This window comes from Rhyacophila brunnea, unplaced genomic scaffold, assembly GCF_057557595.1.
Source record: "Rhyacophila brunnea isolate RB1 unplaced genomic scaffold, BYU_Rbru_1.0 scaffold_19, whole genome shotgun sequence".
Taxonomy (NCBI): domain Eukaryota; kingdom Metazoa; phylum Arthropoda; class Insecta; order Trichoptera; family Rhyacophilidae; genus Rhyacophila; species Rhyacophila brunnea.
This window is the reverse complement of record NW_028232848.1, coordinates 10485893-10508407: the sequence shown is the minus strand read 5'-3', so window position 1 is coordinate 10508407 and position 22515 is coordinate 10485893. Positions and strand designations below refer to the sequence as shown.

The 22515-nt window shown below is 35.3% G+C and overlaps 2 protein-coding genes across 2 annotated transcripts; one reads left to right on the top strand and one right to left on the bottom strand.

Annotated features, from left to right (window-relative positions):
• Positions 1-1474: 1474 nt before the first annotated feature.
• On the bottom strand, positions 1475-6112 carry LOC147072738 (U3 small nucleolar RNA-associated protein 15 homolog). Its single transcript, XM_085946154.1, has 4 exons — positions 5967-6112; positions 5501-5599; positions 4659-4841; positions 1475-2677 (listed from the first exon to the last, which is right to left on the bottom strand). Exons 1-4 carry the CDS (start codon positions 6060-6062, stop codon positions 1496-1498), a joined length of 1560 nt encoding a protein of 519 aa, XP_085802280.1. The 5' UTR covers positions 6063-6112; the 3' UTR covers positions 1475-1495.
• Positions 6113-6385: 273 nt separating this feature from the next.
• On the top strand, positions 6386-20614 carry RIOK2 (RIO kinase 2). Its single transcript, XM_085946153.1, has 8 exons — positions 6386-6561; positions 6636-6777; positions 7556-7724; positions 9283-9492; positions 9622-9813; positions 16184-16355; positions 19026-19199; positions 19890-20614. Exons 1-8 carry the CDS (start codon positions 6496-6498, stop codon positions 20400-20402), a joined length of 1638 nt encoding a protein of 545 aa, XP_085802279.1. The 5' UTR covers positions 6386-6495; the 3' UTR covers positions 20403-20614.
• The last annotated feature ends 1901 nt before the right edge of the window (positions 20615-22515 follow it).

The window sequence follows — 22515 nt, the reverse complement described above, 5'->3', positions numbered from 1 at the left end:
GATTTATTAAGGGATACTTACTACATATATTTTTTACTTTAAGATTTTTATAAATATCAGCGACAAACTGATCAATTTCTTGTGCCTTTAACTGCATTATTGAACACAAAATAATGTGTCATATTTTTTGTGATAAAACCCTGCCAATATATAATATGTATACCTCTAAAAAGAAGTAACTTTTACCTCATGAATCTATTTTTATATAATGACTTTATGAATGGTGTTATTTTTTAGTATACAGTAGAACCTAGATAAAACGGACAAAATTTCCAGTCAAATGTGAAAAACGTTGTTAATGTTATACTTGTTTAAATCCATGTGTCATCACTTGTAAACAATATTCTGCGCATGATAATCTAATAACATTTATTGACTATTTATAGTCAGATAATGAAATTAAACTATATTACACGCATTTTTGTAATATTAGTGAGTGAGTTTAGTAAATAAAAAGTATAAATAATTACAAGATAAAAAGAACTTCTTATATACGTTTTTAAATTTTCTGTTGAATCATATTATAAACTTGACTTGACTAGCTTAAACGATCAAAAAAATTTGTAGGTACTTGATAGAAATAATACTGAAATGTCATATTGATTTCCATAGTAACACACGTATATATTGATATTAATAATTTAGTTGCTAGGACCCACTTAGCAACCAATAATAGATTTACTTTTTACGGATTTCTTCCAAAATAACTTTTCATACAAAACAGAATTAACTGAAAATGAAATCAATTCTACTTAAAGATGGCTAAAAGTATTAAAAAAATGCATTGGCATCGTGTTCTGATATATTCTAAAAGTTTCAAATGTCTAGCTAGTCAGGAAGTTAGTTAAAAATCGATTGCAAGATTTGTACTGGACAAATAAGAATACGAGCTAAGAAAAACGTTGTAAAAAATAGCAGACTTCAAAAGTGCAAATAGAACTTGATTCTTTTTTCAAAGCAGTATTACCGAAAGCAAGCGTGTCGACTTTGAACATTAACGTTACTCCACAACGGGTGTGTCCGGATATATCATCTGAACACGAATAATTTTGTTTGCGTTTTTATATAACTGACTTTCGGCTTTAACAGACTCTCCCTCACCCGCATTAGTCCGTTATATCGAGGTTCTACTGTACTTAGATTTTTATACTTAATTTAAGATGTCTCCATGACTCTCTCTCTTTGGGTGGTATAGTACTGACATAAAATTCATGTCTAAATAAAACACGGTTCTAGTCAGTTTATAGGAAGCCAGCGGCCATGAAAATTGAATTAATGTTCATATTGAATCTAATACAGTATACGTTCATCTCTTTCTGATAGAAAGCTCATGGCGAAGCTACGGTGAAATGTTTCACGTACAATTTACATGTAACCGTTTTCAACATCTTTGGGGCAAAACGTTACCTTTTTTTCCTAGCAGAGATGATATTGGTACTATTTTCTAATAAACAATTTTCAAATAAAACAAGGCTTCTTCATACTATTTTATTCATCATGAAACATTAATAACAAAATTTTTCTTAGCATTAACAGAAGGAATGATGTAAGACGGGAGTTCAGCATTGGTAGATTCTTCACCGAGATACGATCCGGCCGAAAGAAGAGTAAACATTCCTTCCAACGACGCCATGTCTTTCGCCAACTCAACTTCTTCCCTTAGTCTATCCTCAAATATTTTTAAGAACCTCAAAACACCCGGCGCCATATTGTTAATGCCACTCTCGTAAACATCCATAAAGACATTACCGACTTCCAATAACGTAACAGTAAAACGACAATCGCCGACATTCTTGATCATGAATTTCAAGATAGAGCATAAACTCTTCTCATCCCTTCCAGCCAGAGCGGTGTGAAGAGCTCTTCTCCGGATTAATTCTTGCAGAAGCGAAACTGTCACATCGGGAGTCTTTGTAGTTACATATGTAGACATGACAACATCCAAAGCTTTCGAATATTGAAATTTTCTAACAAAAACATCATGTCTGGAAGACTTCTCCTGCACCTGTTCCGGTACGATCTCATCGACGTACGACGGTATATAATCTTTAACAGGTTTAATATTCTTTTTATCTTCAGCCGATTTTGGTTCTTCTCGTCGCCGTATCGAAATAAGCCCGTCCACCATTCCTACAACTAACGTCTCGTCATTTTGCGGAATAGCTAAACTTAAAATAGCATTTGAATAATCTAAAGTGTGAACAGTTTTAAACGTTGTCAGATCGTAGATTTTAATGTGTCTATCCAGAGAACCTGATAATAATCGTTTATTATTGCTAGCCAAATGCATACACGTCACCGTCTTATGATGCTGAGAAATGCTGGCTAATAATTTACCACCTGTAAAGGCGTCCCAAACTTTAATCTCTGTACCTCCGCTACTTAAAAACATCCCCCCCGTAGGTAAAAATAGTGTCGATTCGACGGGGCTTCCATGATCGATCGAGAACACTGATTGGCCAGTCCTGATATCGTACATTTTGACTTTTCCATCGTAGCCTCCCGATATGAGGATGTCGGGAGATACGGGGCTGACAGACCCTGCTCTTACGTAGTCTTCATGTTCGGCAAACGTTGCAATTTTAGCTTCACCCGCTATGTCCCAAATGCAAACTGTTTTATCATCGGAGAAACTCGCCACAGTGGTTTGTTTCTCGGTGAAATATGTCCTGTGCACCTGTGGAAAGAAAAAATATATTTATTTTCATTTAAATTTATTTATTACGTTTATTTGGAAGCCAGGACGGAATCATTGACATGTTTTGCTCAACTTTACTAAACCGTCTATGCAATATGGGCTGCTGCTGCAATGGGCTTGGGGCATTCAAAGAGACAGTGACCACATGTCTGAGGAATATCGTCATTAATTTTCTACAAACACGTATCTCAAGTTTTGTCAGTTTTGAGTTATTTGATGTTATGAATTCAGAATTTGAATATGCACATATTCCACTAACAAGTATCTCAAAATATACTTAATAACAATATAATAGATTTAAGCAGTTACAAAAAAATCATAGCACAATAAAAGACTTTTATAAATATTATAAACTCGTATCTTGAGATACGTGTTTGTAAGTACACAGAATAGTGAACTCCGACCAATAATTATAATGAAGTTCTTTCTCGCAAGTCAAGATACATGTCTACTGCAATAATATTGTGGAATGATTCACAGTAAAGTTGCAACGCATTCTCATATCTTCGACAATATGACTGATTGGTCGAAAGTATAGTGCGATAGATTGAAGAAACAACATTTTTTTCATGAAAATATGTGTAACTACTAAACACATATTTCATAGAAGAAAATTCATTTCTGAATTAAAAACTAAAAGAATAGTTGTTTTTTGCCTCTCCTGAAAAGTTGTGTTTTTTGAGATACGTGGTTGTAGAAGCCACGAAGAATGTAGGATGTTAAAAAGTATCTTTATTTTTCTTGTAATAGATTTTTGGGTTTCCACCGCGTGTTCTTCCTCCTTCTTTCCTATACGTATCGGGTTCGTTCCAGAGACCACTTTCAAGAGATAATGTGTTGATAAAGTATACTATAAAGTGTATGTATAAAATTATACTAGCATCGATGATTTTTTTCGAACCGATACCGATATGAAGAATAGATACATTTTTTTTGGAGATGTCATTCCCTGGTGATGAAGTCACTTTGGCATAATTCCATCTTTCTCTAGCCGTTGCCACACCCATTGTAGCAGAACTGTAGAAGTCCATACCACTTGGATGATTTAGCAAAGTTGAGTTAAACGTGTGAATGGTTCCCTTCTACCTTCCGTACATAGTGTACCAAAAAAATTATAAAACTGGAATCAGATCTATCATTTACAGAACATTGAAAACAGTTATGTAGAATGTATAATCACATATTTATTCCAGAAGTGAATTTACCTTGGTTACCTATAATCCTTTCAATCCTCAATAAGTCAATTAGCAATAACCACATCTGTCGGTGCTACTCTGACAAAGTCTTTACTGTATAAATCAATTTACAGTCGAACTTGGTTATTACGAGGAAGATGGGACCGACTGAATTTGTTTGTTATAAGCATTACTCGTTATTTCATTATATAACATTTTTCGCACCACATTCTATTGAAGCATCGAACATAAAAAATCTGAAAACCATGGTAAAAATCCCCGAAACAAGCATGACATTCATAAACTACAAAAGAAGTTGTTTATTGTAATGAAGTGCTGAGTCACCGGCGCTGGTAGGTACCTACTGACTTCACAAAGCTTGGATTTTTTACATGCAATTTCAACGATATGCGTAGATACTTTTTCAATGTTGTCGGCTAAAACATTAATTAGGTACTTAGACACTTAACTAGTGTCATAAGCGTAATCCGATCCCGGTGGCATCTTCTAGTTAACTGCCAGTTTTTAACAGTTTTGCTCGGTATACCCGAGAAGTAGCTCGTTATAAAAGTGAATAAATGTATGGAGAAAATAATAAACTAAAATGTCAATGAATGTTTCCTCATTACATCCGAGATCTCACTATTTCCGTAATCGTAATAACCAAGTTCGACTGTATATTATTTCCTCTGTATAAAGTTGTAAATTTTTCAGTAACTTGTATTTAATTTTATTAGTAGATGTCTCTAATAACTATTACACATGAATAACAACTTTGTAATTACCGGAGCCGTATGTCCCGTGAATAATCTGAGCAAGCTCTTGGATTGGACATCGAACAGACGAACGATATTCTCGTCGCCTCCCGCAACGATCAGCCGTCCGTCGGAGCGGAACGTACCGCCATATGCAGTCTGACGAAAGCGAGATAGGTTTCTCGCTACTTGTCTTGTGATTGGATTGTATACCTGTAACATAAACAAGAGAACATATTTACAATGTGTGTCTGGACTAAATGAATCTTCGTATAAATAGTATAATATACAAATAGATAATCAGCTGGGCTGTAGTACTTTTGGCCGCCTGAATAATATCTTCAAAAATGACCTCCCACTGTGCCTCAAGCGCAAAGTGTTCAACCAATGTGTGCTTCCCATAATCACGTGTGTGAAACATGGACCTTAAGTAAAAGAGAGATCCAGAAACTTACGAGTAACACAGCGTGGTATGGAGAGGTGCACGCTGGGCAACGCCAAAGGGCAAAAAACGGAATGAGTGGATAAGAGAACAGATAACGGTTTGTGATGTAACAAAGTTTGGTAAAAATCTCAAATGGGCTGGACACATAGATTGAAGAAGGGACAATCGCTGGACAAATCTAGTCATCCTGTGGTACCCAAGAGGTACAACACGTCCGCAAGGTAGACTTAGAGGCCGCTGAATCAATGAAATGGTTAAGTTCTATGGACCAGCACTTTAGCTTTAGGGTTAAGCACAGGACCAAGAGAAGTCGAATCGGCTTGGAGAGGCCTCAATCCAGCAGTGGATAGATTCAGCCTGATGATGACGATGGATCAACAGATGATTCATCTTTATATAGAAGAAATTTCTAGTGAAATGTTTTTACCTGAACTCGAACTGAACACGTCACAGCGAAGTAATGAGGTTCAACGGGCGAAAAGTCGATGTAGTCAATTGCACCAAATTCTTTTACTAAAACTGGAGCCTGTAAATTAAAGTATTTTTATAATAAGTATACACGTACAAGACCAGGGATATATTCTACATTGAGAATGAACTCTAAACCAGGAGGTAAGATTACTTACATTATAGAAAAATAATATATTAAAATGACACTAATCACCAGAAATTTTCATGGAACAATACAATAAAAAATGACTGGGAATTTTAAGGAATATGACAAGTTCAGACATACTGTCAATTTCAGTAGTTATTACAAATAATGATGGATTGATACAATTGAATACACTACTATAATTAAAATTGGTATAAGTACATTACAATTTGTTAGGTTAAGCTAATAACGAAATTTGTAATATATTGGGAAGATTTTACAATGTAACGGTACTTACGCCAAGCTTTTTCCAGTAAATGTTATTATTAGTAAGTGGAATTGCAGTTTTCTGATATGATTTCAAATCGATCTTTTTAAATTGAAAGGAAGCCATCGCGAGGCTGACATGTGTTTCTGTTTTGAATTAGCTGTCAAAATAATGGTGCTGTGTTACCATACCTATACCATTACTATAATTCTATTTATCCCTATGAATCTCTCATTAAAATTACCTTCAACAAATAACGTGTGTATACAAAAATAATATTGATTAGGTTCATTAAAATAAATTTGAAAAATATTGAATCGGATCATGTATTGAAAGTAATTGGAATTATACTAAAAATATGATAATACGCTTAAAATGCTTAAAATGTGCTATAGACACAATTTCCTATTTTTTTGTTCTAGCATATTCAGTTTGACCAACGACATAATATTACAATAATTACAAATGTCAACGAAAACATCGAGTTGCGTACCCACCACATGTTCATTAATGTCAAAATAAGATATTATATTATTTAAACTTTTCAAATAAAAACAAAATGGGAAAGTTAAACGTTACGATTTTACGGTATCTGTCGAGGGAGGACTTTCGTGTTCTGACGGCGGTAAGACATGACGCTGTGTCAGTTCATTCACATATTATTATTATAAGTCGATTTCCTAACCAATTTCTTTCCAGATTGAGATGGGAATGAAAAATCATGAATTGGTCCCCGGAGCTTTGGCTGCCTCTATTGCTAATTTAAGACACGGCGGTGTACACAAACTATTGAAGGAATTATGCAAACAGAAACTGCTTAGTTATGAGCGTGGCAAACATTGTAAGTATTAAATATCCTTCTTTTCTGTTAGCTGGCTCGCACATCAAAGCTTGTCCCGTCTGCAACGTGTCGAATACGTCGACGTGACGTCATCGTTATTCACAAAACACACATTGCCAAATGGAGCTCCACACATTGCTCGAATGTGACTTTTTAGCTTGAAAAAACATCTAGTGCTGCTAACAACAAATCGCATGCGTCTCGGGCTACGAGTCGAAGACGCCAGTACGCATACATACGAATTGGTCATTTCTATACCGGCTCGTTGGTCGCCACATCCAAATATATATACGTTTCGAGAGGTTACTCGCCACTGTCGCTAGGTAGATGTACGCCTTCATATGCAACATTGGAGCGACGTTGCTAGAGGTTTGATTTATGGCTGTGCTGCAGACGAGGCGCATTTAGATGTACGAGCCGGCTTAATTTTCTTGATTTTGGTCTCTGTAGAGATTGCAATTCTCAGATAATCCTTCTATATGATAACCCATGATCAAGACAGTATTTTTGGAACTGGAGTCGCATATCGATAAAGTTATTTATTTATGGAATATACTTAGATAGGTATTTTATTAAAATACCTATCCATTGTTTTTGCTGTTGAATTTACAATTGTGTTATGTAACTTTCAATTACTCAACTTGGTCAATGGTGCACTTGTATCTGTTCAATCCTCATCACCACGATTTGTTAAGTCCTTAATTGAATGTTGATTTTAAAAAAATGTACTTATATAAATATTTAACATTTCGCTAAATTCAAATTAATAATGTTTCAGATGATGGATTTCGGCTGACAAACTCAGGATACGATTACCTGTCCCTCAAAGCTCTGACTATGCGCAGTGTTGTGGCTTCTTTCGGAAACCAAATCGGCGTCGGAAAAGAATCCAACATTTATATCGTAGCCGATGACGAAGGCAATCCCCTCTGTTTAAAATTACACAGGTGACTTATAACTGATCAAAACTAATCATGGGACGCAATTATAATGTCCACCTTATATTATATGACCAGCAACCGAATAGATTATTGTAATAACATATAGACCAGGGGGGGGCAAACTTTTTGGATGGAGGGCCAAATTCAAGAATTCAAAATGAGTGGCGGGCCGCAAGTAAAATACCATTTTTAGATATACACTATTTATTATCACGAAAAATAAACATTACAAAAAAATTAATTAGAAGAACGAAACTGTTTTTTTTTTAACATTTTTTAAATTCAGGTGTTAATTTTGTAGTTGATATTCTCAAAACGGCTTGTAAATGGGCATCGGAGATATTTGATCGTAAAGAATTTTTATTGAGGTTCATGATCGAAAATGGTTGTTCACATATACAGGTTGATCCAAAAATAACGAACATTTTTCTTGCATAATCTTTAAGTTGGTCGAATTTGTCTGAATTAAGGGCCTTGTAAAATTTGGAGATTTCTTCACGACGATGCAATTCTCTTAAATCAGTGTCACACTGCAGATCAATAATCTTAAGTTGTAGCTCTGTCGGTACACCATGCCCTCCACATCTTGACGCAATTTGTCAAGTATAGTCACGCGAGTGCGTGTAGTGCCTGACGATGCTGAAAGGGGATAACTGGTTCGGAAAAAAGAACTCAAATGGAATAGTACAAAACGCAGTGCATTAGAATACTTTACAGTATTAACTGTCAATTTGATACATTGTATTTGGTTGTCGAGCTCTCCGCCTGTGTTCTTCCTCTTTCTTTTCTTGATTCCATTTAGACTATTCTCAATAAATTCAAGGCCTCTGCGACAAACCTGATTGTGTCAGTGACCTGACTCAAACTCTCGAACCTGACAATATTGAGCTCTAAATGTTTTTATTAGCTGGTGAACCCTTAATTGCAATAATTATAAACAAAATAAAATTGGACATATTGTTTTATATCTTTTTATTTTATCGGTTTATATATGCAGATGACGGGTTTAGAATATTACGAATCATTGTAAGTATTATATTTCGGCCATGTGGACTGTTTTTGGTAATAGAAATTGGTCTTAAGCCTGAATATTTCTAAGATATTTTCACTGCTACTACTACTTTGGTGTTTTAATATTAATACACTACTGTAATTGGGCTTTTTGTCTTGTTGTAGTGTTATAAACAGGGAACTCAAAAATAATGGTAACTGAAATACCTAACGGGTGTGGCGAAGCAGGCAACTGATCACGAGTGTGGAAAAATACGGGATAAACTTAAACACTTGTCAAGAATACGTGATACATTGAATACTGACAACTGCTCTCGGCTTATGCATTGACTCTCATTTAATATTGGTGTATTAAAGGTTGCAACGCACACTATTGCACGTCTATAATGCGTGGGTCATTTTCGTAGGACACTCACACATTCAAAACCCTCCGTCAAAATGTAGTGAGTTCATTGAAATATAGCCTATCAGAATTCCATTTATTAATCTGTTCTGTGGTTATAAAAAAGAAGAAAAAAACTACATGTAAAATAATCTGTACCTGTTTTTCCAGATTGGGTCGTACGTGTTTTCGGAACATAAAAAACAAAAGAGAGTACCATTTGCACAAACACAGGGCATCATGGCTGTACCTGTCCCGTATCTCAGCCACAAAAGAGTTTGCGTACATGAAGGCCTTGTACGATAGGGGATTTCCCGTTCCTAAACCGATTGATTACAACCGACACTGTGTTGTGATGGAATTGGTAAAGGGTGGTCCACTGTAAGCAATTCCAATTTTCCATACTTACCTTATAAAGTGGCTAGACTCTTAAGTAAACAATTTTGAAATTCACAAATTTGTCAGATCACCACCAAGGTGACATAATGTAATAATCTGTGTTATTGTTAGAACACACGTCAACTCCGTTCCGGATGTGGAGGCGTTGTACGATGACCTGATGAACATGATTGTGAGATTCGGAAACTGCGGAGTCATCCACGGGGACTTCAACGAATTCAACATCATGATCGACGAGGAAGGTCACCCCATCATCATTGATTTCCCACAAATGGTGTCCACCTCACATCTCAATGCCGAAGTGTAAGTTAATCCTACCATTGAATATTAGAGGTGGCGCAAACTATATTTGAGACATTTTAGCACGCACAAAATGCACACCAGAAAAACAACAATCTCTATGGTGGAAATTCTAATTATATAATAATATACTTCATCATAATTAGATAGCATGCATATGGCTCAATTGGTGAATACTGGTTTGAGTCCATGGCTTCGAACTGGAACTGAACCGAAAACCGGAAAAACCGTTATTGTTGTCGGAACGAAAACCTATATATTCGATACCCTAGTTCTATAGGGAAACAACTCAAAATTGCTTGTTCCAAGATAATGGCGTTTGAAAATTTTTAACAAATTTTCATTTTGGTGTTAAAGCCTTGATTTTTGAAGTAAATGTATTTATTTTTTATTTAGTTCAAATGAACTTAGCAATGCAAAATGAAATGTTACAGTTTAACAAATAATTAATTCAGACATTCCCGTTAATATTTGAATTAATGATTAATCCCAAAAACGGTTTTACGATTTTTTGACCCTTTGAAGAGATTTTTTAAATTTTTTTTATTGAATTATAAAGATACAACCGTTCTACATTGAATGGCATTATTAACACAAAACCTTGAAATTTTGAGTTGTTTCCCTATAGAAATACATGTTCAAAAACGCGCGTTAACATGATCTTACTCTCCGCAGTCCCCACTTCAGTTGTTCAGTTGTTGTAGGCGCAACACGTCTCACGTCTTGAATCTTGGAAACGTTTAAAAATTAATCACTCGGAGCTGAATCGGAAAAACTGTTATTTTTTTCAGAACTAAAACTGGAACTGAACTGATATATATTTTTACTTGAACCGGAACGCAAACCGAAACAAAAAAAAAACGGTTCTGATTAGTATATCTGAGGTGTTTTTAAATTATGTATATTCTGTAAAGAATGTTACATTCTCAAATCTTGTGAATTATTCGTTCAATAAAAAATCGGTTTATTAAATTAAGTGATATTTCAATTTGAATACATATGTGGAGTTTTATGGTTTCTACCCATTTATTTTTCTTCCGGTGCTTTTATTTTGATGATATCTGTCTTCCTATTGGTAATTTCGAGACGTACATCAATACAGAGCAATGTCTCGTTATCTTTATATCCTTCAATCTGTATCTTAATGGAGCCGGACGATGAATACGACAGGAAGTTTATGATGTTGGAATCGATGCTACAATCTTCAAGTTTATAATCACCAATTTTTATTGGGCATGATATCCTGGAAACAATTAATTTTGGTGATTATTTATAGACTAAGGAAAGCTTCATTAGTGGTTTTGTAAAGTATGTATTACCAAATTGAAATTTTTCTATAACCTTCAATAACCTACTGTATCTTGAGATTTACCCTCTTGATTGGGAGCACATTCTTCCATGATGGTAGAAATTTTTTCATGGTGCATGAAATATTAATTCATATTGGATAAAAATCCTGGATGGATAAAAGTTTGAAATAAGTACGATTTTCGTACCTCTTATATTTAAATACTTACCCCCTAAAGGTTCTTGGTATTTAATTATTATTTATTTCTGATGTCTACGTCTATTATCTATGGTCTGGTGGTTGGGTTCTGTTCAAAATATTATCTATGAATGCAATATCACAAGTGATTTTAACATACGCACACGTAGAAACTGTAGAAAATTCAAAATACTAATAAATTTCCATAATTGAATTTGAAGAGATAGAGTGCGAAAAGTTTACGGTGATGGGCGGTGGCTTGGAGAACTAGATCCCCTCCTCGTGTTTCAGTATTCATTCCCCTCACCTTGAACGCATTTGCCGTTTCTTATAGAGTCTATATCATTTAGACGTGTTAATAATGGCAAAAGTTTTGAAAAGTGACAGCAGGAAGTTTATAAGTCATTTTATCTCCTACTGTGAAGAAGAAAAACGACAAAATAACCTCATTCGGCTCTTCAACAATGTTATCGAAAGAGTTGCCGCGATGACAGCTACAAAACACACTTAAAATTTTAATGTTGCCATATAAGTTATTGGGATAAGTGTATATCATTATTTGAAATTTGCGAAAATATATACCTATTTAAGGAAGTGGAAAATAATATCTTCCAATCCTGGCAATATTTCCAAATCGAAAACCATAGATAAGATACAACACGAGCGCCGCCGCCAGGCCTCACGTTAAACTTTTCGGTCTCTAGTGATCATTCAAAATATTCTGTGGAATGACGAAACCATAGACTAAATTTGTCGTCGTACCAGCATGTGACAGCACATGACGTGATCATAATGTAACCGCAGCATTATAGTCACTATGTAATAAGTAATTGCATATAGCATTTGAAATGATGTCACTTACTTAGGATGTATATCATTGAAAATATTTGCATAGTCTTCAAACATTTGCGTCAACAGTGTGCAACCATCATCGTTTTTAAGTTTATCCAGATATATCTCACAGGATTCGGGTGTGTGAGAGTCCTTGCATTTATAGACATACACCTATAATTATTCAGTTCATTTGATAAAGACAACCTTTTAGGGTCATAATAAAAGACATTAAAGAAATATATCTGATATAGCGTGTCCGGAAACTTGTATGTATGCAGTTCGCCGTATCACACTTCACCGTGAAATGTTGTATCGGAAATATACGGCTGTATATTAAAGACCGTCCAACCTCTTGGGGTCGTATAGTACTGACATAAAATTAATGTCTAAATAAAACACGGTTCTTGTCGTTTTACACTTTACAAGAAGCCAGCAGCAAATAAATTTTGAAAATAGTCGATATACTGGACTATTTGTTAGGTTAGATCAGATTAGGTTAGGTTTTCATTCTTGAATTCATGAATTTTGCCAAAATCAGCTATGAAAATTGAAGTAATATTTATATTGAATCTAATAAAATTGGAGACAATATAATATCTCTTTCCGATACGAAAAGCTCACGGCGAACTGTGCCACGTTGAAATGTTTTACGTACAATTTACATGTAACCCCAATACAGATGTAGCTTAAAAAATATGCTTCTCACAGGTAGTGAAGATTTGGAAATATTCTTAAATGCCCTTGGGTTTTCTTCTTCTTCTTCGGCCATATCGGCCCCTTAATTGGAGCTATGGACACCACGTGGCGCCTCCAAGAATCCCTGTTGCTCGCCAGTCTTCTTACTTCGTTCCAGATCAAACCAGCATCCCGTAGCTTCGCCGTATACACTATAGATAGTATTTAGCGGCCTTCCAGGACACCGGAATCCGGTCGGCTTGAAGAACAGGCAAGCCGGGTTGAGGTTCTCTTCTGGCATCCGCAGCACGTGGCCGAGCCAGGTCCAACGTCGCCTCTTCACTCTCAGCGTGATGAGAGGCTGCTTGGTGCGTTCTCTTATCTCCTCGTTGCTCCTAAAGTCATACCACCGCACACCTAGTATCCGTCGCAAACATCTGTTTTCGAAGCTCAGTATACGGTTGCTCTGAGCCTTCGTAAGGTGCCATGATTCGCTACCATAAAGCAGCACCGTCAGAATGCAAGCGTCGAATAGGCGGCATTTGGTTTTGACCGAGCACAATCGTGAGTCCCAGACATTCCGCATCGAGTTGAATGCTGATCCAGCCATTCCCATTCGGATAGCGAGCTTGGATTTTTGCTGTGGTAAATTAGAAATGGCTTGATTTTGCAATTAAAATCCGGCATTGATTTTTCTAGTTTGGATACATATACATATGACCAATCTGGCATTTTTTTCCAGTATGGTCCAGACTCGTCCACATTAAAAATTTGTTGGGGCAGGTAATCCTCATTTTTCATGATTTCTGCTAGACTCTTGATAAAATTCATAGCTCCCTCTGTGTCTGCACTAGCACCCTCACCTGTCACTTTGATGTTGTTCAGTTTATTGCGGTCTTTAAATCTTTGAAACCATCCGGGGCTTGCAGTGAATGTATGAGTATCAACACTATCATTATATTTGCACCTTAGGTCTTCATAAATACTCAAGGCTTTCTCTTATATTAACGTAAGGCTTATTGGGAGGTATATACCTCTATTCTTGTTAATAATCGTAGAATGCATTGGTACTGATTTTTTCACATGATTCGTAATTCAAACTTTATCGAGTATAATAATTGTTCTAATCGTAGAATGACTCATTTTATGAATGCGTGCGATGTCTGCCAATTTTTTCACCTTTTTCGTATTAATTAATTAATTATTTTTTATTTAATCACATAAGTATGAATTTACGTAAGTCGAGGACTTACTGTACAACAAAATAAATAAGTATGACTGAAACATTTTGCACTATATTGCCATATCACACACAGCATACCTGAACTATTATGGTTTGGTTAGGCAGGGTTTAATTGAATTTTAAAAACTAACCAACACTATCTGCAGATTGTAGTCTTAGTTCAATGGCAAATACTATGAATGACTGACAAAGTTAAGTATGCATTATTTATGTGAGATATTAACAGCCTACCTCCACCCGTCGCCACTGCTCATACCTGTGTGGCTTTTCGCTATAACAACCCTTTTTAATTGCCATGCAATTGTAAAAAATAAATGCATGAAACCTCCAACCTTCGCCACTGGGTAAGAGTGTAATTTAATTCCACAATATTGTGAACTGTTACTGGCCCGATTTGCTCACCTGTAGCTTCCAATCTTCGGGCATATCTTGCTTGACGTTGAAAGTGCCTTCGAGTATATGCTCTCCTTTTGTCTTCTGTATGACCCTGAAAGCTGACAAGACAATCGGTAGATCCTTCGAGCCCCCGCACTGGGAAAACTGCTTCAGCAGAACCTTTTTCATTTCATATCCGTTTACCGGACTCTCGTAAATTATCAACAGTAAAAATAAAACCAGAGAATCGCACAGGCTCTGTGTTGAAAACATTTCAACCGAATGAATTTATGGTTGCAGCAATGGTATACCGAAAATGATCCCATTTTTAGATAAGCAATATTTTGCTGTTGGCTAATTGCTTTCCGCTCATTTACTCTGCTGATTCAGATGGTCATACATAGAATATTATATCTTCAAACATTAATAAAACTATGTTATTTTTGTTCGGTAGTTTTGTCAATACATAATTGACACAGTTCGATAAACATACAAATTGGAAAAATCTTCAATTAAACACGTATTTGAACCGACCGACACAAATGTCAGTGTCATGAAGGCTACCATCTTTGTAATTTATATCAAGGCTTATGGATGGTATCAGGCAGTGGCAAAGGGTGGAGGTAGGCTATTAAGATCCGCCATAAATAGTGCACACTAAACTTTGTCAGACATACGTATTTGTTTTCATTGAACAAAGCCTATAATTTACAGATGGTGTCGGTTAGTTTTTAAAATTCAATTAAACCCTGTGAAACCAAACCATACTAGATAATAGTCAAAAAAATACTCGCCTATCTATAAAATATCTAAAATTATGCCATTGAATCAATCATACGTAATTTTGGATATTTTATAAAATATAATAATAATTTTTGTCTATTATAGTTTGGTTAGGCAGAGCTTAATGAATTTAAAAAAAATAACCGATGACAACATGTGTAATATGTATTTCTAATTCAACAAAAACAAATAAGCATGAATGAAAAAGTGTGCACAATTTTGTCGGATCGCTCAAAATATACCAAAACTATTATGGTTTGGTTTAGGCAGGGTTTAATTGATTTTTAAAAACTAACCAACACCATCTGTAAATTGTAGTGTTAGTTCAATAAAAACAAACATGTATGACTAACAAGTTTAATGTCTGCTATTTATGTCGGATCAGCCTACCTCCACCCTTCGCCATTGGTATCAGGATTACTCCAAATTCTAATTTTGACACCTTGCTAATAAATTACAATGATTGTAGATAGCGATTTCTTGGCAGAATTTGAAATACCTCAGATATAGTAGTTATAGCAAAGATGTTGAAAAACACCTTATAATAATTATAATATAGATTTAGCCTAAACATATGAAAATGAGGCAAAAAGGATATCTGGGACCCCTAATTTTCATACACACTTTGAAATGAGAGAAAATACCACGTGCCCAAGTGCGCCGTGTAGGTCAAAATGGAATTTTATGGTATTTTCAGAGCATGATCCTGGACATTCCTTAAACATTGTAGATAATCTATTTATATAATTTTGAAGCCTTATTATCCTTTATATTTATTTTAAACATTTGATGACTGCATAAAGTATTTTTATTACATAAAATAGTATTCTTTTAAACGTTTAAGGAATGTCCAGGATCATGCTCTGAAAATACCATAAACCTCCATCGTGACCTACGCGGCGGCGCACGTGGGTCCTTAAAATCAGGCTCTTAAATTATTTTTTTAATGATAAATTTTCTTGTTTTTCGCCCTGTAGATATTTTGATCGGGATGTGACATGCATAAGAGACTTCTTCAAGAGAAGATTCGGCTACGAGAGTCATTTGTTCCCCACTTTTGCTGATCTGGAGAAGGATGACGAGCTGGACAAAGAAATCGCCTGCTCCGGTTACGGCTTCACCGGAGAGATGAACGATGACTTACTCCGGGTTAGTTTGACATTCTTCAATTGTTTTATTCATCATTTTAATAATTGTGTCACTATCCATGTCTTACAGAATACAGAAAAATACAACATTTCATATGAAGCGCCTAGTTTCAAAAGCCCCTGAAACGATTTTAGTTAGTTCTGAGAAAAATGAGAAAAACTGTTTTAGGTAGTTTTGAAAAAAATGAGATAAAATCATATCGATTAAATCTGTGAACTTTATTTATTTATTTTTCAATTTGTTACATTCTAAGGAGTATTTTGGCTTTCCATTTTAGGGGTATTTGAAAAGCACACCCAACCATTTTAGCACGTTTTGAAATTAACCCTAATTTTTGATCACACATATTGACGGTTTTTGACGTTTTTTAAAGTTCAATCTTTGGCCATCATATAGGTAACAAAAATATCCATTTAAATACGAGGGTGGGTCAATAATTCCTTAGAAAAAGCATTAAAACAGTTTTTATTTTTGTATTTTTTTTTTTATTTCTCAACATAATCTCCTTGGAGCTCAATACACTTGGTTAGACGTTTCTCAATTTTTTTTAATCCGTCAGAAAAATAAGTTTTCGGAAGGTCCTCAAAATAAGCATTTGTCCGATCGATGACTTCTTCATTTGAAAAAAAACGTTGTCCACTTAGCCATTTTTTTAAGTTTGGGAAAAGGAAAAAGTCACTGGGGGGGGGCTAAATCTGGCGAATACGGTGGGTGGTCGACCAATTCGAGCTTCAATTCTTCAATTTTAGCCATTGATCGTAAACATGTGTGAACACGGGCATTGTCCTGATGAAAGAGGATTTTTTTCCTGTTTAAACGAGGCCGTTTTTCTTCAATTTTGTTTTTTAGCTGGTCCAATAAAGATGCATAATAATCCCCTGTTATTGTTTTTCCTTTTTCCAAATAGTCAACGAAAATAATTTCACGTGCATCCCAAAATACAGTAGCCATAACCTTACCAGCTGATTTTACGGTTTTCGCCTTCTTTGGACATGGTTTGCCTTCGCAATCCACTGCTTTGACTGTTCTTTCGTCTCGGGAGTATAGTGGTGTATCCATGTTTCATCTACAGTCACAAAGCGACGAAAAAATTCATCCGGATTGCGTTGCATGAGCGACAACAGGGCTTTAGAGGCCACCACCCTATTGCGTTTATTGTCGACTGTGAGCAAACGCGGCACCCATCTTGCAGAAATATTTTTCATGCCCAATTTGTCATGTAAAATAGAAATGACGCTACCTTTTGAGATCCCTGTAACCTCAATTATCTCACTCAACTTTAATCTTCGGTCACTTAACACCATATCGTGGATTTTATTGATCATTTCTGGTGTAGTCACCTCTACAGGACGTCCTGAGCGTGGTTCATCCTTTGTTGATGTACGACCACGTTTAAATTCATTTAACCAGTTATAAATAGTTGCAAGTGAAGGAGCAGATATGCCGTGAACTAAATCCAACTCATTTTTTATTTCCTTTGCTGTTAACCCTTTTATATTAAAATGTTTAATAACAGCTCTAAACTCAATTTTCTCCATTTTCCATTTTTCCATTTTCCACAAGCAAATTTTTTTTTTAAATGTACGAGAAACACACAACAACCCGACCAATCTGATTGAAACTTCGCAGCATACTGAATCGGTAGTGCCGCTGCATGAAAACAAACCGCTTACAGTACTAGTCGCGCCACCTGTCGGCTTTTCTAAGGACTTATTGACCCACCCTCGTACATATCTAACTCAAAAATTTTCAAAAACCGTTTTAGGGGCTTTTGAAACTAGGCGCTTCATATTACATCAAAGATATTGAAAACCTCCTATATGAATTGAGCATAAATGTATGAAATTGAAGCAAAAAAACGACCACTGCCCATATGAAATTACAGTCGAACTTCATTATTACAAGGAAGATGGGACCGACTGAATTTACTCGTTATAAGCATTACTCGTTTTTCGTTATATAACATTTTTCGCGCCACTGCTATTAAACTATAGAACATAAAAAATCTGAAAACCATCGTAAAAATCCCCGAAACAAACATATCATTCCTAAACTACAAAAGAAGTTGTTTATTGTAATGAAGTGCTGACCCACCGGCGCTGGTAGGTACCTACTGACTTCACAAAGCTTGGATTTTTTACATGCAATTTCAACCATATGCATGAATACTTTTTTAATGTTGTCGGCGAAAACACCAATTAGGTACTTGGACACTTAACTAGTGTCATAAACGTAATCCGATCCTGGCGGCATCGGTCTAGTTAACTGCCCGATCGGATTTTATTGCTTAGGGTCGAAAATGTTGTTTTTAAACTATCAACACAATCAGCACACAAGAAATATTAATATTCACAGAGTTTACTGACTTAACCATATTTCATGCGCTTGCAAACAATTTCAAATGTCATAATATAAATAACGTATAAGACTTCTATTTATAGTCCAAATTAATTCTTTGTATTACATACTATTATTTTTATCTCTTTGCGAACATACAATTGTGTTTTTCTGGTGGATATAGATTTTGTTTTGCGACTCCATCGGTGGTTATATAAAGTTATATGTATGTTTTCTTTAATATATTATGCGGAATCAGTGCAGTGGTGCTTGTTTCAAAACTTTCTTAATTCACATTGACAGTATGTAATTTAAGTGTTGTATTTTTTTTAGGAATACGGATTTATCAAAACCAACTCTCTCCTCCGAACTCCTGATGATGACGACGATGACGATTATGAATCTGACGACGATAACCAAGACGTGGGACAGGAATACGATGAGAAATTGGCTTCTGAATGCGATGGACAATTTTCTGTTAAGGAACTCGATGATTTGAGACATAAGGTAATGATTTAATTAATATTTTTATATAACAGCCAGTTCCGAGCGATTCCCTGACTCACTTTCTACAAATTATACAATGTATTTCATGTGGTCAAATCAATATTAGAGTACTCGTTATACAGTGAAACCTCGATGAAACAGACTAATTTGGGCGGGGGAATGTCTGTTACTACCAAAAGTCCAGTTTTCTGAATGCACATGCTAAAAAATTGACAATCTAGTTATAAAACTGGTTTTTAATTATATGTATTTAAGTAACCAAATAATCAATGTTCTGAGAAGCTTAACGAATTTATAGAAATAAATCCTCACGCATTGCTGCAGAAAGTCCCTCCATTCGAACAGGCCATGAGCCCAATGACCAGTAGTGTAGCGAAAGAATAGTGTAATAGAAGAAGTGGAACGATCACATAAATATATTGTGGCCTCATATGGAATCGAACCAGGAACCCCCGGATGAGTAGCCAGTGTCTTACGCACTAAATTACAAGGGATAATCATGCGCGGAACATTGTTTTTAAGTGGAATACGAATCGGAAATTTTGTCTGAGGGTTTACTGTACCAATTTTTAGCAGTTCCAAAAAGCATAACCTTTTTTTTAAAGCCATGTATAATAATATAATATATCAATATGTCTGAATATACCTACTAGATGATTTAAAAATTTTATTCGTCAATTTAATTTTTAGGTGGAGGAATCATTGAAAATGGATGAAAAACTTAAAAAAAATATTGAAAAATGTTCAAAATTCATTAATAGCACTATTATTGATCAATACGAAACAACACTCCTTGAACCACCAATAGAACCGTCCAGTGATGACCCAGAAGACAAGCTAATACCATCCGAAAACATAATTGATGATTTACCACCAATCCTAGAAGATATTCTAAGTATACCCGAAGAAGATGAACTGTGTAAATTACCAGAAAAGATCGATAAGAATTCGCAAAAGTACCGATTGGCTATGGTCGAAAAGGCTCTGTCTGACGTGCGCTCTATGAGATCTTATTCCACGGCGTCTACCATAGCTCCATCCGTTATTAAAGACAGAGTCAAGAAGAATATAAACCACAAACAAAAGAAGATTGAAAGGAAACATTGTGTGGTTAAAGGAGAGGCCAGTGCTGCCACTAGAAGTAAACGTGAAAACAAAGACACAATTAAACATAGCAAGGGTATATGGGGTTGGGATGAATAGACAATAGATACAGTATTCTTGAATTCGAGATCCTAATGTGAATAGTCTATCATATTCAATAAGCAAGATTATATAAATTTGTTAATTCTGTACAAGTTAACTTTGGCATTTTATATTTCAACTTCTTACCTATTAGGTATATTCTACAAGTATTTTGTAATGTACAAAATTCCTAAGAAAAAAATATAATGGTTCATAATAATTTATAATAAGTGCATTATTATTATTGCATACATCAAACTGAAGATAATCGTGGTGTTGCTGCGAAAAGTTGGTGTGTGGATAATTTAGGTATTTAGAGTTAACAATGGATTATGTGTCTATATAAATATATTGTATGCTAGAAAAAAAATCAAGGTCATCCGATATATAGAACATGAACATAAAGCACAAAGAAATTAGCATTATTCCTGATTTTAGAGGGCATGTCAAACTTCAAATTGCAATTATGTACTCCATAACATGATTTCGAAACTTACCAACTTTTGGCAGTAACCCCACGAATTATTATATTATCATGGACAGGAGAAGGATGGCAGAAGTTACTATGTATGATAACATGATTCAAAGTATAAAGGCAATTTTTTTTATACTTCGCTCTCTGATTTAAGAGTAAATTTTTCTGAATCCACACACTTTTGCTGATGTGATTTTTGTCTAATTAGCAACTCTTTTATTGTTCATCTCATGAAGCATTATGGACACCATGCAGCGTCACCGAGAAACCCTGTCACTTGTCAGTCTTCGGACACTTCAGGTGAGTATCATATAGTTAGGTGTATATGTTACGCCGAATGTGCGAAATTGAATATTACATGAAATGGGCAAAATTTTGCCTAAATCATGAAAAATGCAAGCCCGTTGTCTTATTCATGAATTAGACAAAATATCTGGAGAGTGCGTGAAATCGGCAGTAATTTTTCTGCCTACTTCATGTCTTGGACAAATTAGATACTAGCGCTACGGTGGTATTTTTTGCAACTAAACTAAATGTGTGAAATGCTCGTGGATTGGTCAAAATATACGTATATTGTCTATGGTCGAAATAGGTGGTCGCGCTCCGGTGGTATTTTTTGCAACTAACCAAATTTGTGTCAAATGTCATTGATTATAATATAAAAATATACCAATCAATAACTAAAATGACGTTCATGTCCATTTACTATGCGCAAAAAAACTAGAACTATAATATGATAACGGATGAATTTTATTTAAAGGTATTTTCGCGATTTGATTCGTGCTTGGGTATCGTACATGCAATGGTCGATTGTATTGTTGACACTTGTTAGCTAACCTCAAAATGGACATTCAGTTGAATAATTCAGAATTTCAAAACCTAATCTAACCTAACCCAACCTAACCTAATAATATTATATTATGTCCAATTATAACTAATAAAATCATCCGTATTAAATTTACTTTTTCTGCTGTCATGTTGACAGTTTAAGAATTCCATGCCCTGGCGACTTCATGTACTCGGTAGAAAATTTACCTTATTCATGAATAAGGCAACAGGCTTGACTATTACATGAATTAGCCAAAATTTAGCCCATTTCATGTAATAGTCGATTTCGCACATTCGGTGTAACATATACACCATGTGGATAGCATTTAATTACCTTCTAGTACACTATAGTCCGATTGGCATGGAAAAAAATAGGCCAGGTTGAGACACCGAGGCATCCATAGCAAGTCGCCGAACGGAGTGCAATATTGTATCTTTGCCTTGTGGCAAGATATTGCATGGACTACCCTCATTTCTAACAAAGTCATATCCAGTATCTGCTGCAAACATCTCGCTTTGAAGCTTAGCATCATTGCTCTAAATCTATGTAAAGTGCCATGATTCGCCGCCGTAAAGCATTACTGCCAGAATACAGGTATTCACTATAGGCTATTGACAGAGCGTCCATCTCTGTAGCCTTGAATCGTGTGTTCAAATCCTGTATCTGGCAAATTCTAACGGCGCTTATATTAAGTTCATATTTGTTAACTTAAAAGTACAATTATTTTCCTAGCAACCTAATATATAAGTAACTACTACCATAATTATTGAAAAAATAATATCTTTGACTAGGTGGGTAGCAGTGACGAAGGGTGGAGGTAGGCTGTT